The 13,016-nt window shown below is 40.0% G+C and overlaps 1 protein-coding gene across 1 annotated transcript in view; it reads right to left on the bottom strand.

Annotated features, from left to right (window-relative positions):
* The window catches only part of pgs1 (phosphatidylglycerophosphate synthase 1), a 36,098-nt gene extending 23,333 nt beyond the window's left edge, over positions 1–12,765 (bottom strand). The window contains exons 1-6 of the mRNA XM_066704492.1: positions 12,602–12,765; positions 5,881–6,085; positions 3,917–3,994; positions 3,615–3,694; positions 2,093–2,296; positions 1,322–1,500 (exon numbers count right to left, since the gene is read on the bottom strand). Coding sequence (XP_066560589.1) covers positions 1,322–1,500; positions 2,093–2,296; positions 3,615–3,694; positions 3,917–3,994; positions 5,881–6,085; positions 12,602–12,717 — 862 coding nt within the window. The 5' untranslated portion in view covers positions 12,718–12,765. The remainder of the gene's footprint in view (positions 1–1,321; positions 1,501–2,092; positions 2,297–3,614; positions 3,695–3,916; positions 3,995–5,880; positions 6,086–12,601) is intronic.
* Positions 12,766–13,016: the final 251 nt, after the last annotated feature.

Raw genomic sequence — 13,016 nt, 5'->3', positions numbered from 1 at the left:
GTAACAACACTTGCACAGGATCGGTACATCTAAATATCACACCTGCGGGACAGGTACAGGATGGCAACAACAACTGCCCGAGTTACACCAGGAACGCACAATCCCTCCATCAGTGCTCAGACTGTCCGCAATAGGCTGAGAGAGGCTGGACTGAGGGCTTGTAGGCCTGTTGTACGGCAGGTCCTTACAGACATCACCGACAACAACGTCGCCTATGGGCACAAACCCACCTTCGCTGGACGTGATTTCCTGCAAGACAGGAATGTCAGTGATCTGCCATGGCCAGCTAAGAGCCCGGATCTCAATCCCACTGAGCTCGTCTGGGACCTGTTGTATCGGAGGGCGAGGGCTAGGGCCATTCCTGCCAGAAATGTCCGGGATCTTGCAAGTGTCTTGGTGGAATAGTGGGGTAACATCTCACAGCAAGAACTGGCAAATCTGGAGCAGTCCATGAGGAGATGCACTGCAGTGCTGGTGCAATGCAGCTGGTGGCCTCACCAGATACTGACTGTTACTTTTGATTTTGACCCCCCCTTTGTTCAGGGACACATTATTCCATTTCTGTTAGTCACAGTCATAGTGTTATGTCTGTTAAACTTGTTCAGTTTATGTCTTTTTATGTTCATACAAATATTTACACGTTAAGTTTACTGAAAATAAAAGCACTTGAAAGTGAGAGGATGTTTCTTTTTTTGCCGAGTATATATATATATATATATATATATATAAGGGAAAATAGTCTCTTAATGAGGACGAGCTTGTGTTACTGATCGATCAATCTCAGTTGTGGCATTGCCGTGCTGTTACTGATAACCTCAGACTAGTATATTGAATCAGCCTGATAACTGATTGCATTAAGAATAGCATAATAAAATGAAATCTGGAGCATCTCAGCAGCGATCCCACCGATGCCACCAGAGCAGAAGGCAGAGGAGAAAATTTGAAAGATGGACACTGACATACTATATGGAAAAAAAAAAAAAAAAAAGTGATACAGCTACCAATATGATTGAATTTTAGAGAGTGTGTTGTTCTATTCCTTACAGAGGGAACACAAAACATTGCCTATTGCCTATTTAAAGGAACGTCAGCTTGAGGCTGTCAACCCTGGGAAGACCAATTTAAAATTCCTGTTTTTTCTCTTCTTCAAACTAGTGATCTGTAATGCATCTATATTACAAGGGGCCTCACTCCACAATGTAATAAATGGTAACTGCACCACACTCAGTTAGATGCATCCTCCTATAAAATCATCTACATGTTCATATCTGCTGGTATGCTCCATTTGTATGGGAAAGTAAACGCCCAGACTGTCACATGCCTTTATAGGGGTGCACCATGTCCTCCTCCATGCTCACAGTGTCATCAGGCTCCAGCTGCAGAGAGGTGTCCCCCACTGCTCCCACCAGGTCAGCGAAGAAATCAGCCACTTCCCCACAGCCCTGCAGCAGCACGTAGCGGTCCTGCCGGTTGGTGAAGTAGGAGTCGCTCAGGTTCGCTCTGTGGGGCAAAGGACTGAAGTTGCTAACAACAACAACAACAAACATGATCCCTGGAATACAGGTCTGTATTCAGCACTGTAAGAATGTCTGAGAGGAGGACATCTGAGGACTGAGAGACCAATGTGCTGTCTGTACTTCCAGGTACATACCATGGCTAGGTGGGCATAACCTGCATTGACAAAGGTCTATTACATCTCTGTTAAAGCCTTTCATGACCAGCTCTTCTTCACCTCCATTTATGTTTCTTCAATTTTACACATTTAAGAAGGCTTGATATTTAAATGTCAATATTAACAGCTTTCACCGGACCTATGAAGGAGCCTACTTTACACATCAGTCTTTCATATAGTTATGACAAAATTTCCACATTTTTCTAATGTTCTAGGACTTTTGCGGCCTGGAATGACAGTTTGCCATTTTGCAGCAGGATTTGCAGCACAGCTGCCTCCCCGTACCCTGTCAGTACCTCAGCTGCATCAATCTCAGCTGACAGAAGCCCGGTGTGGGTGGCCGAGCTGCACATCACTGCCCTGCCTGCCATGTCCTTCAGTCATGCAACGATCACAAGGGTACACTGCCCCAATACGAACCCACTGATGATGAGGTCATCATCACACAGGTAGACCTTGATGTGCTGCACGCCGATGGTCTCGTTGAAGCGCTCGGGGACGAGTATCCGAAGCAGGCCACGCAGGTCGGGCGTGTGGTACAGAGAGACGCGCAGCTGGCCAGGAAACCTCCGCAGGAGCGGCAGCAGCATGGTGCGAGAGTTCTTCTTACCTGCCCGGAGATAAGCCCACCGTCAGGGGAATAGCTACAACCCAACTCATCTCCCCGATAGCTGCATCAAATCAGGGGATTGTACACAAAGACCAGATCCACTCATGCAGCTATGGAGTTATTTATGGATTTGTTCAGAACAGCTCTGTTTAATTATTTCACTCACTATGCAAGATCATTCAGAGGCACATTTTCAAACGCTCAACACTTTATGGATCTTCACAAACACCCAGGTGATTTTACCCTGATCACCTTACTGACCACCTGAACACTATTTCCATAACTCAATCAAATACTTTTTTTTTGCAGACCCAGCCAAAATAAGGCTTTCAGACCACTCTTAAAGCCTGCCATTTTCTTCCCCTCATTAATACACCATGATATATTTGACATTTCAGCAGCTACCCAGGAAAACTCACCGTGACAGAGATCAGATTTATTAGATTTCTGCTGCAATCTTTAGTGAGTGAGGTCTCTGTCCTTATCATATGGAAAATGATATGTTCAAGAACAATACCATTGTCTCAGTGTAAAGAGCATCAATATAGGGAGTTTTTTTTTCTTGGGGGGGTGGGGGTTAGGCACTGTGTGTAATGCAGGATAGAATAGGTCAAACAAGTACAGAAAGATCCTGCTTTTTCTACCGATACCAATCAGTTCACATTTTGGGGAATTTTGGCAATGCAAAGAAACCTTTAGCATACTGTGAATGTAATCTCTTTTCTCTATCTCTAGATTGCAAAGGAATAGACATATGGGTTTTTCCAGATTATTCCCCCCCGGTGACGCATCATCATAATTTTGGCAGATCATGCACCTCAGATTGGTCTGATACAGAGTGCTACGTGGTTTGTGAAAGTAGGACTGCATTGTTCAGAAAAAGAGGCAGGGTTTGTTTAGTTCTCTTTGCGGTGACTCGATCAGGTAAAAGGAAGAGAGACAATTATCAGGAAATTTGACAACAGACAGATGACAAATAACAGTGCTGCAGATCAAAGCGTGCATGTGACCATGTTCTCATTATATTCACTTATAGAACTTCCTATATTTTAAAAATATAATTTAACTACACATGAAAGATTTCTTATTTAATTATTACGCTTTAATATATGAGTGGCATTCAGATTTTAGAAGTAAGAGTCTGACAGGTTCAGAGCTGGTATGGTTTAATTGATGTGGTGAAGTTTCTCCAATATAGCATGATAAACAACCTCACTATGGAAAGAGGGGAGGGGCTTAAACTCACAAGTAAGATAACGATTATTGGAAGGAGGAAACGAAACAAACATTTTTCCAAGCTGGCCTGAATAGTTGTACACCCAGTGGAAATGTTCCAGAAGAAAGGAGACCTTGAGGTCAGAAGATAAGTCCTCATTCTTTGCATTCTCTAGGGCCTCCTCTATACAGTCGACCTAGAAGTGTGGAGGACAGCATAAGCAGTGTACTTCTGTGAAGACTCTGTGAAGAGAGCTGTACTCTCAGTCTTTTAATATGACAGAAAATAAAATCAATGGGAGAATTAATTGGAGAATATACCTTAGGTTGCAGTTATCATATGAAATTTAGTTACATCACAACAGTACGGAAGCAATAAAACAGGTCGCCGAGGGCAAAGGGCAAAGTGCTTCTCTTACCAGCTGTTGTTCCAGGGGTCCCGTCCCTAGATACAAGGAGGCCATCACGACTCGAGACCTAGCTGTCTTGATATGCGTCTGCAAAAAATAAAAACATTTCCTTAGAGTAATATACAGGAGTCGGTGATGATCGTAGATAAGGATAATTCACATAATATGACTGGATCTTTATTTATTTATTACAGCAGTCCACCGAAAATTCCAAATCAATATGTAATACTCTTCACAAACCCCCAGGGGCTCAGGACAGAGAATGCTAATTGCTTGTTGCATTAACATGTTAGGATATCAATATGGTACATTTATAGATAAAAACAGCAGCTCTTTGGCTTCAAAGAATCCCTGGTGGAGGGTCTTTGGTGGAAAATGCACAACTACTTTTCTACTTGTGCCCCATTCTCTCACACTAAAACATGATCTGCATTGTGTTCATGGATTTGCAATCCACAGTACGGTACAGGCATGACTCCAATGAAGCGTGACTGGACCCCCCAATGACTACTAGTTACATGCTTGATGTTCTTCTCAAGAGGGCCTATGGTCTGATGTTCATATTTCTTAAAAAAAAAAAAAACATTTATCTAGGTAATCTGGACCGCGTTGCCAAATATGCATGCACAGGTCACATTTAACCACTTAAACTCCAGATGAAAAAATGAAAACCCTTCCATGAAAATAATGATAATAATGTTTTAACACTTGAAATTGCTTTAAAATGTAAATATGGGATGATTAAAATACATTGTTTATTTTTTGTTTTATCATTAACCCTTTACGTTCCTGTGTGCTACATATCCATGTTTAGTAAAGAGGTAACTACAAGGTTTTTTTTGAACAATATAATAATAACTTTAGTATACAATATTATAGCCTACTTTATAATAACAAACTTTTAAGATTTGATAAAAACAAACAATACACTGAAACACAAAAATACACAACACTGGAAATCTTATGAAAATAATAAACAATACACTGAAATGAAAATGAAAATAATACACTGAAACACTATAATAATAATAAACTTGTAAAAGGTTAATGGATTGTCACAATAGACATAAGGCTTCTAGATGTGCACAGGTACAGTGGAAGCTCTAAACGACATGATCACCTTCCCCGGCTTTCAATACACATTGTACAGTTTCAGCACTGCCTATGGGAATGAAACCTGAAACGCTAGATTAAGAATGGAATAAGAATCTTACAGCATGGTACTGTGTGAGGGTTTTCATTTGACGTACGTGTGTACGTCATGGTGTTGAAAAGGTGAAGGATTTTATAGAACATATCTACACCATAGTTTATTAGATCTTATCAAGTTTCCCTTGTGTTTCAATGTAATGTAATACACTGCTTACATATTTGAATGCACAAAGTAATACTAATGCTTAACGCCATGCAACCAACCAGAAATATTTATTCTCTTCCTGTAACACAAAGACCTCTATCTCCTTTCGATCAAATGTTATGCTTTCTCTTCCCTCCCTGGTATCACTAACAAGGAATATGCTTCTAGGTATGTTCCCGAAAACACAGATAGCATAAGAATTAAATAAATACTACTTACTGTAAGTGTATTCATCAAGCCATTCTTTTTAAGTTACCAAAACTGGCAACAGATACACATCACAGATCATAACAAATGTGGAATTCTGACTTCAATGAAAGAACTAAGGAAATGCGATGAACACGAAGGCAAAAGAAAATGTTAAAGAAATGCATATAGAGTTCCATATCATGAGATTCTCAGACAACACAGAAAAACAATGCAATAAAAATAAATAGGGACAAGAAAAGAAAAAATGTATAAGCAGAGGCAAGTACAAATATTTATAAGGAGACACAAATATAGAATGCGTACAAGAGCTGCACTAACAGGCCGACAGATGGAGGGGACAAAGGTGGATCCCAAAAGTAGGCAGCCATAGGCAGTCCATAGGTTAAGTGATGGCAGTGTCCCTGACCTTCAAGACCTGGTAGAACTCATCAGGGGAGTGGAGAACACGGATCTGCCGGCCCGAGACTCGGAAAGCTGGCACTTGGTTGGCAATCCAGCGGAAATGCCGGGGTAGCCCCCCCACTCCTGTGGGCCTGGGGGCCTGTGGCTCGGCCACAGCCGGCACGGGGTCCGCCTCGGCCAGCAGGGGGGCCAGCAGCAGCACAGAGGACCTGCATGAGTGACAGGAGAGCACAGGTCAGTCAGCGCCTTGGGAACTCTCAGGGTACACTGCAACACAACAGCATGCAATTAATCCAACAGCACACATAACAGCAAGAATCTGACACAAACACAGCTTCTTCCTTTGGCTTTTTTCAGTCTGATTTACAGTAGTTTTCTGCAACACTACACGGCCATATTGAACAGCCCTGTACCAGTTTCTTTCATTTTTTGCATTTTAACATGTAATACTGTAATTTCATCTGTTCAGGACAAATGCTAGCAGTCTACATAGTGCACAATACCTGTTAGCACATATGCAGCCTACAACAGGATGCATCAATTATTGCACATTTTATGGTTTGCTATAACTTTTCCCAGGACATTTATCAGATTTTACACGAATTGATGGAATCCTGATTTAGTGAAAATAAACAATAAATAATTCAAATCAACCTTAAGCTAATACACTGTATTGTTTTTATTGAATGGCCTGGCATCCCGTCCTGGGTGTGTTCCTGCCTTACGCCCTATGCCTGCCGGAATCGGCTCCGGCTTCCCCGCGACCCTCACCAGGATAAGCGGTTTCGAAGACGGATGGATGGACGGATGGATGGATGGATGGATGTTTTTATTGATTGGTTTAATTAACTACACATTGTTATTTTATCCCTAGGGAACTCCAAGAGGCTGCAAAACAATATTTAAAAACATAAAAGGTAACATTAGATTTTAACTGAACAACCATCCTATATCCAATGTACCACAGTTTCACATGTCCTACAGCCACTGTGCTCTATAGAAAATCCACAGATGTGGTTCGATTTGATTTTAGTGTGCAAAATGTTTTTCCAAAAAATGTAACTTCAAGAGTCCAGGATTGAATAGGAGACCTTTTCATTCTCAAATTGAAAAGCCACTCATGTTTAGACTCCTCCCTGATTAACGTGAAATACAAACATCACTTATATTTTCCTCCCCTAAGGGTTGTTTAAGGAGTAGTAATTAGTAACCACATTTTTCATATTTACAGTAAGTCTCATTTAGAAAATGAGATTTTGCAAATTGCCACTGCAAGTAGAAGGAAGAGTATTTTAAGATAAGTGTTCAGAAGAATTTAAGCTATTTTTCTTGGGCTGAAATTCCTGCAAATAAGCAAACCTGAGCTTACAAAGCTGTACAAATAGAAAAGTGGGGAGAATTCGGGAACAGCACGGAGGCTGCCGAATGCAGGACAGGCCCGGAGTGACCTGGCATGGGTTCAGTACACCAACCGCATAATGAGACACACATGCACAGAACAAACAGACCTAAACAGTGCAGAACTCTACCAATGGAGATAACAAGGGAGACCCTCACATTTCCCATGGGAATGCTGACTTACCAAAATGGCTGCCTGTTATGTTTGTGGACTTGAGTGAATAGGTCAAAACATCTCTCTGAGGGCTATACCAGAAAGCATTGCTCAGACACATAAGGAGGAGAGGCCATGTCCATTGTGGCAAATTGTTGCACAACATGATAGATGGTTTGCCATTTCTCTCAGGTTCGTGGAATTCATTAGTTACAGTAAACCTATCATCATGAAGAACATGAGAGGAAAGTACTTAGAAAGCTTTATCCAAGGGATTTTTTTTCTATTCTTTTTAATTCAGATTCTTATTGGAGAACAGCTTCAGAGGTCTGCCAAACAAAACCGAATGTCTCTTCTGAGAATCTGGAACTGATGAAATTCCAACACAGCGCGATTCATCAGCTTACTAATACGAGTCTGCTTCAGTCTTACAATGCAATGACTTTGAGTGGTAGGGGTCTTAAAAATAAACCCCCACTTGCTTTTTCTTCCTTTCATCTGTGGGGTGAATTGATCTTCAATGAAATTGGGAGTCACATGATTATATTACATAAAAAAACAAAAAAACAATGCAAGCAACATTTGCCTTGCTTGGCACATAATGGGAGGATAAAACAGGGGTGTTGACATCAGATAGAAATGTCCCTGTAGAATTATGGACTGAAATGGCAGCAGGATCTCTGTTGTTTTTTTTATTTGCATTGCAAACAAACAGCTGTATAAATGGGTAAATGTAAAAAAAAAAATGATATCTTATAACAATTGTAAGTCTGGATAAGGGTGTCTGCTAAGAAAGAGAGTAATAATATTAATATTACATGCCACGTCTAATACAGCTGTTGACTAAAGACAGACATGATGTACTGTAAGGCCTTTTATAGAGCTGGGTCGTTTGTGATCAGATCATCAAGATAATAAATCTTGTGTGAAAAGAGTCAAAGTCACTACGGCCTTTGAAACGACTGCACTTGATTGACATTCGGGCTTCCTAGTCTTGGTGTCTTCACTACAACAGGACTAAATTCCCATCTCTGTTTCCAACAAACAAACAATGTTCTTTTTCATTAATTATGGTTAAAAACATTTTTTGTATTGCTTTTTTACTCCTTGATTCACTTGCTGGTAAAAGCTGGCATTCTTTTACACAACAAGGGAATTACTGGAACCTCTTACAAATCTCCAAATTATGACTCAGAACAGAGAAATATGTGAAACACTCTTCCCTGCAGAAGACGTTGGGTTAATTATCAACTTTCAACACGTTATTGCAGCTGAGAAAGAAAGGCTCGAGCAATGGCAACATAATGTGAGCGGGAGAAACAATTCCTAGAAAATAACTCTGAAAAGTCTCTTTCTTTGCAGTTAATGAGATTAGCTAGCTGTCCACTTAATTGTATTCATATATAATAACAATTATTAAAGGAAACTAAAAATAACCTTATTTGGAAGTTTGCAAATATAAATTTACAATAAAGATTTGTTTAGTAGATTTGTTGAGGAATGACGGCTTAAAATGTAAACCATGAAAAAAGGAAAACAACCACAGACCATGCTCGACTTTGTGATCCTCACTTACTGCATGACAAACAAATTCTTGTTTTATACCCCATGGCTGGGAATTTATTCTTTTAGAACTGGTGCCAACACAAATACATTAAATTTGTAGTTATAACCTGTCAGTCCTATCACTTTTTAGTCTTTTGAGCACAGTAAATAAACTGATGGCCATGGAGATAACTTTTTTGATCGTTTTAACGGTATGCTGCTTGCTTGTGTGTGTGTGTGTGAGTGTGGGGGTGTGGGGGAATATAATTAAATACATACACACGCACCTATATATGAATACAAATATATAATATAGTTGCAAGTGCCCTGTCCTGTTTGTGGAAGTCAGAGGTTTTTTTAATACCACAATCAGATCTGTAGAATTGTAAAATAAACTAGTAGACACCTGCCCCTATAACAATGCAAAAAACAAACAATGTGTACTGATAAAATAAATAAATTATCAGTATTGTTATGAATAGGTCTCTGGCAGAGAAACACTGCAGCGCATGCCCATGGGATGTACCAGTGTGCAATATGCAGAATTCTGATCGAGGCCTGCATGTCACATATTCAACACTATTGTTTATAGAAACTGGTTGTATCGGACTGTGAAAATGTAATTTACCTTCCACTTTCCCACTGAAGCCTACTCATCCAGTTTTTCCACAGCTCTGCCTGTTTACCCCAAAGGGTTTACACAGAACATCTGTACCAACATGACACAATCGTTTTCAGGAAACTAAAGGAATTCAGCAATACTTCAATACAGAGACTTCCCCCAGTGAGTCACCCAATACATGTGGCTTCTGTAAGGGTCTGAGAGAGCAGCTGCAAACCACAGAACTTTCTTTTTTTTTTTCTCTCTGCATCTCTTTGTTCCCCGAGTTCAGGGTAGCGCCTGCTTCAAAAGCGTTTGAGAAGTCCACCATGGGAAAGGCCTGCATTCGTGCAAACAACAGTGCAGTTGGTTATGCTCCCTGGCTCAGTGTACAGTACTAATGGTTTATGAATAAGAGTGGATGGCGGAAGGTAATGCAGTTTAAGGATCCTAGCTGTTGCAACCAATGTGGAATGCATCTCCCTCTTTTTATCTTTGCAAAATACAGAGTAAATCTGAATCAGCACTGCAACTTTAAAATTAGTTAAATTATACGTGATGAGTCAAGGGGGGTAGGCTACATTGTTAATGAGAAATGCCCTCACCAGAAGATATTCTGAGGGATTTCTGCACAGGCATTTACAGGGAGAGTTGCTTCTGGCTCACAAATGCATAACCTCAAAAAGCAGCATAGGAGCCCCGAGGGGTGAGAAAAACAACTGCTTTAAGATGGCCTGCTGCCATTTTAATACAGTATTACTGGTACACCGTGGCATCCACATTCTGCAAAAGACTTAAAGAGTGACTGGTTATAACCTCTGAAATGGACAAACCACTTCCTACAAAAATGTATTTTTACTTTTACTTGTCACTTACAGAAGTTGATTTTGGAGCAAAAATGAAAATGCTACAGGATTAAGTTTTGGGGAAATAAGTTTAAAAAAAACAATTAAATAAAATACTAAAAGTGTCTTCACTGCCTGACTTAGAAAGCAGATAAATAGTTAAAGACTGATATAGACAATCAGAAAACAACAAGTGAAAATAACTAAAATCTCTGATCAGAACCTAGGTTTAAGATTTAACCATTTTCTGAATCAGCAGCAGTTTTTCAGGTCTGCAGTAGTTCAATAATTACTATTATTTTTTTTTTATTATTATTATTATTTCTTGGCAGACACCCTTATCCAGGGCGACTTACAACATAAGTGCAATACAAATGAGAGCTATAAGTAAATGGACTGTTGAATAAAATCACATGCAAAATGAAAATGAAAAAGGGGCCACTGTATTTAACAAGACTAGGAAGCTAAGCATTTAAACAGGAAAGTTTAATGTATTATCAGCTGGTCTCCACCAGACATTTGAGTAACACTGAATCAAATGTGATTTTTTTTTCTTTCTTTTTGGTAGTTTTGTAACCGAGACCTTATTCCAGTAAATATTTGTTGGAAAAAAAAAAGTAGAAATTTAGAAATTCCATGATTCATTAACACACCAGAACATGAAACCTTCCTTTAAAAGGCCACAAACATGTGACCCAATCAGCTCAGCCAGACTGAGCCCCTTTCAAATGAGTGCACCACCCCAGGTTGTGACCCACTTTTTAGTGTTAGTGTAAAGGCAGTACACAGGTAGAAAAAAATAGATTGACCCGAAAGATGATTATTTTTCAAATCAAGGCGTCAACTACTTAATTGATCCACTAATTGAACTAACAATTTGTCTAATCAGAACTGTTAAACAGTTTGAGATTATAAAATATATAGAATCATAAATAATTATAGAATTATATAATGCTCCTGAATTCTGACAAAAAAATGTAAGATAAACCATAATTCAATTAAGATTACAATTAATGAACTGTAAAATCGGTTAGAACCAAAATCAGTGAGTCCCCGGGCCCAAGCGGAGAGCCACTGTTTAATATACATATGTACTGCTTTTGTAATTTCTACACTTAATTGTCTCCTTCCACAGAATGAGCTTCACACAAATTAACCTTTGCCTATCTGCCTTATTTACTGTATCTATTTGTGTATTTATTCAAACCCAGCTACTTCACACAGACTCCTAATCTTCTTGACTTATCAGAAATGAAGCAGGAAACAAACGACAGATCGCTACTAACAAGACTCAAAAAGGATCCCAATTTAAAGAGAGTTCAGGGAATGTCTTAGTCATGTAATAATAGGAACTAAGTTACAGTGCTTACAGGAAATGTACAAATGAGACATCAGAGGGGTGTGGGGAGAGAACCGTGTCATCGTGGTACAACACTTACAGTCAGCTAACAATAGGGTACTATACTGGGTGCAACTGGGTGCTACTAATTGAAAACTTTATTGGTTCTCCAATTATTTATGGGGGGAAGGTCTATCCCCTTTCTATAATACTCGTCTTGTTTCGATTATTAATGTTTAACAACTGCAAACTGAATATTACTAAAATTCACATAAGACAACAAAAATGCCTTTTGGATGTATTAGTTGCCTTTGCTCTTCCAAAAACCGGGAAATTAATAATACATGAATCGCTGTTTTGACTTGTTTGGTTTGCGTTTTCCGCTAGGTGGGTGTCACTTCACAAACTGGACTGGTTTAAACGGTGGTGTTTTTCTGTCCCCTTCACTGCTGCTGCTGCTGCTGATGATGATGATGATGATGATTATAGCATTTGTCAAGCGGTCTCTTTAATAAATGTTATACTACATAAGGCACTTATCTGTATTACAACTTTAAATAACCCTTAGTCTGATAAGAAGCTGCAAGACGTATTGGTGTTTCGTAAACCTAAAGCATTGACACTGCCTTTATACGTATTTGTGGAAATATATTACCTGCGTTTTTCTCAACTATTATATGATATTAAATGATAATATCTGGCGTATTGTGCGTTTGTATTACATGCTGCACGCCAAGCATACAGTCACACAAGAAACGCCAGGGTTTGCTGCCTGCGACCTGGAGCTCAGATTCAAATGACAAACCGGTCTGCACTTGAACGACATCGCCAGCGCATGCTTACCCTCGCCTGCGGTCCCGACTGCGGAAAATTTTATCGGACATGCGGGTTAAAACACCGGCCAGAGCCGGCGTGTAGACAGAGTTTATCAGTCTCCTCCAGGACATGGGAGCCGCCATAGCTGTCGCTGATCTTGAACCGGAAAACTTTATTGTCAACACAGCCCGCCCGCACGAACACACTGCGCGCTGTGCACTGTACCTGCGGGCTGCTGGGCTGTGGTGCACTGTCCTCGCTGAAGGACCACACATAGGTTTGTACAATTGTAAAAGTCAAAAGGCATATACAGGCACAAAGCTTTTAACTGTGAAGCGTGCATATTTTAATGCAACCATGGACAAGCCAGAACCACCTAAGTGCATCCTCCCAGATAAGTGCAATGCTGTCGATGCTGCTACAAACGGCATTATGCATTTAA

Source organism: Amia ocellicauda, chromosome 5, assembly GCF_036373705.1.
Source record: "Amia ocellicauda isolate fAmiCal2 chromosome 5, fAmiCal2.hap1, whole genome shotgun sequence".
In the NCBI taxonomy this organism is placed as follows: domain Eukaryota; kingdom Metazoa; phylum Chordata; class Actinopteri; order Amiiformes; family Amiidae; genus Amia; species Amia ocellicauda.
This window is presented reverse-complemented; position numbering and strand designations above follow the sequence as displayed.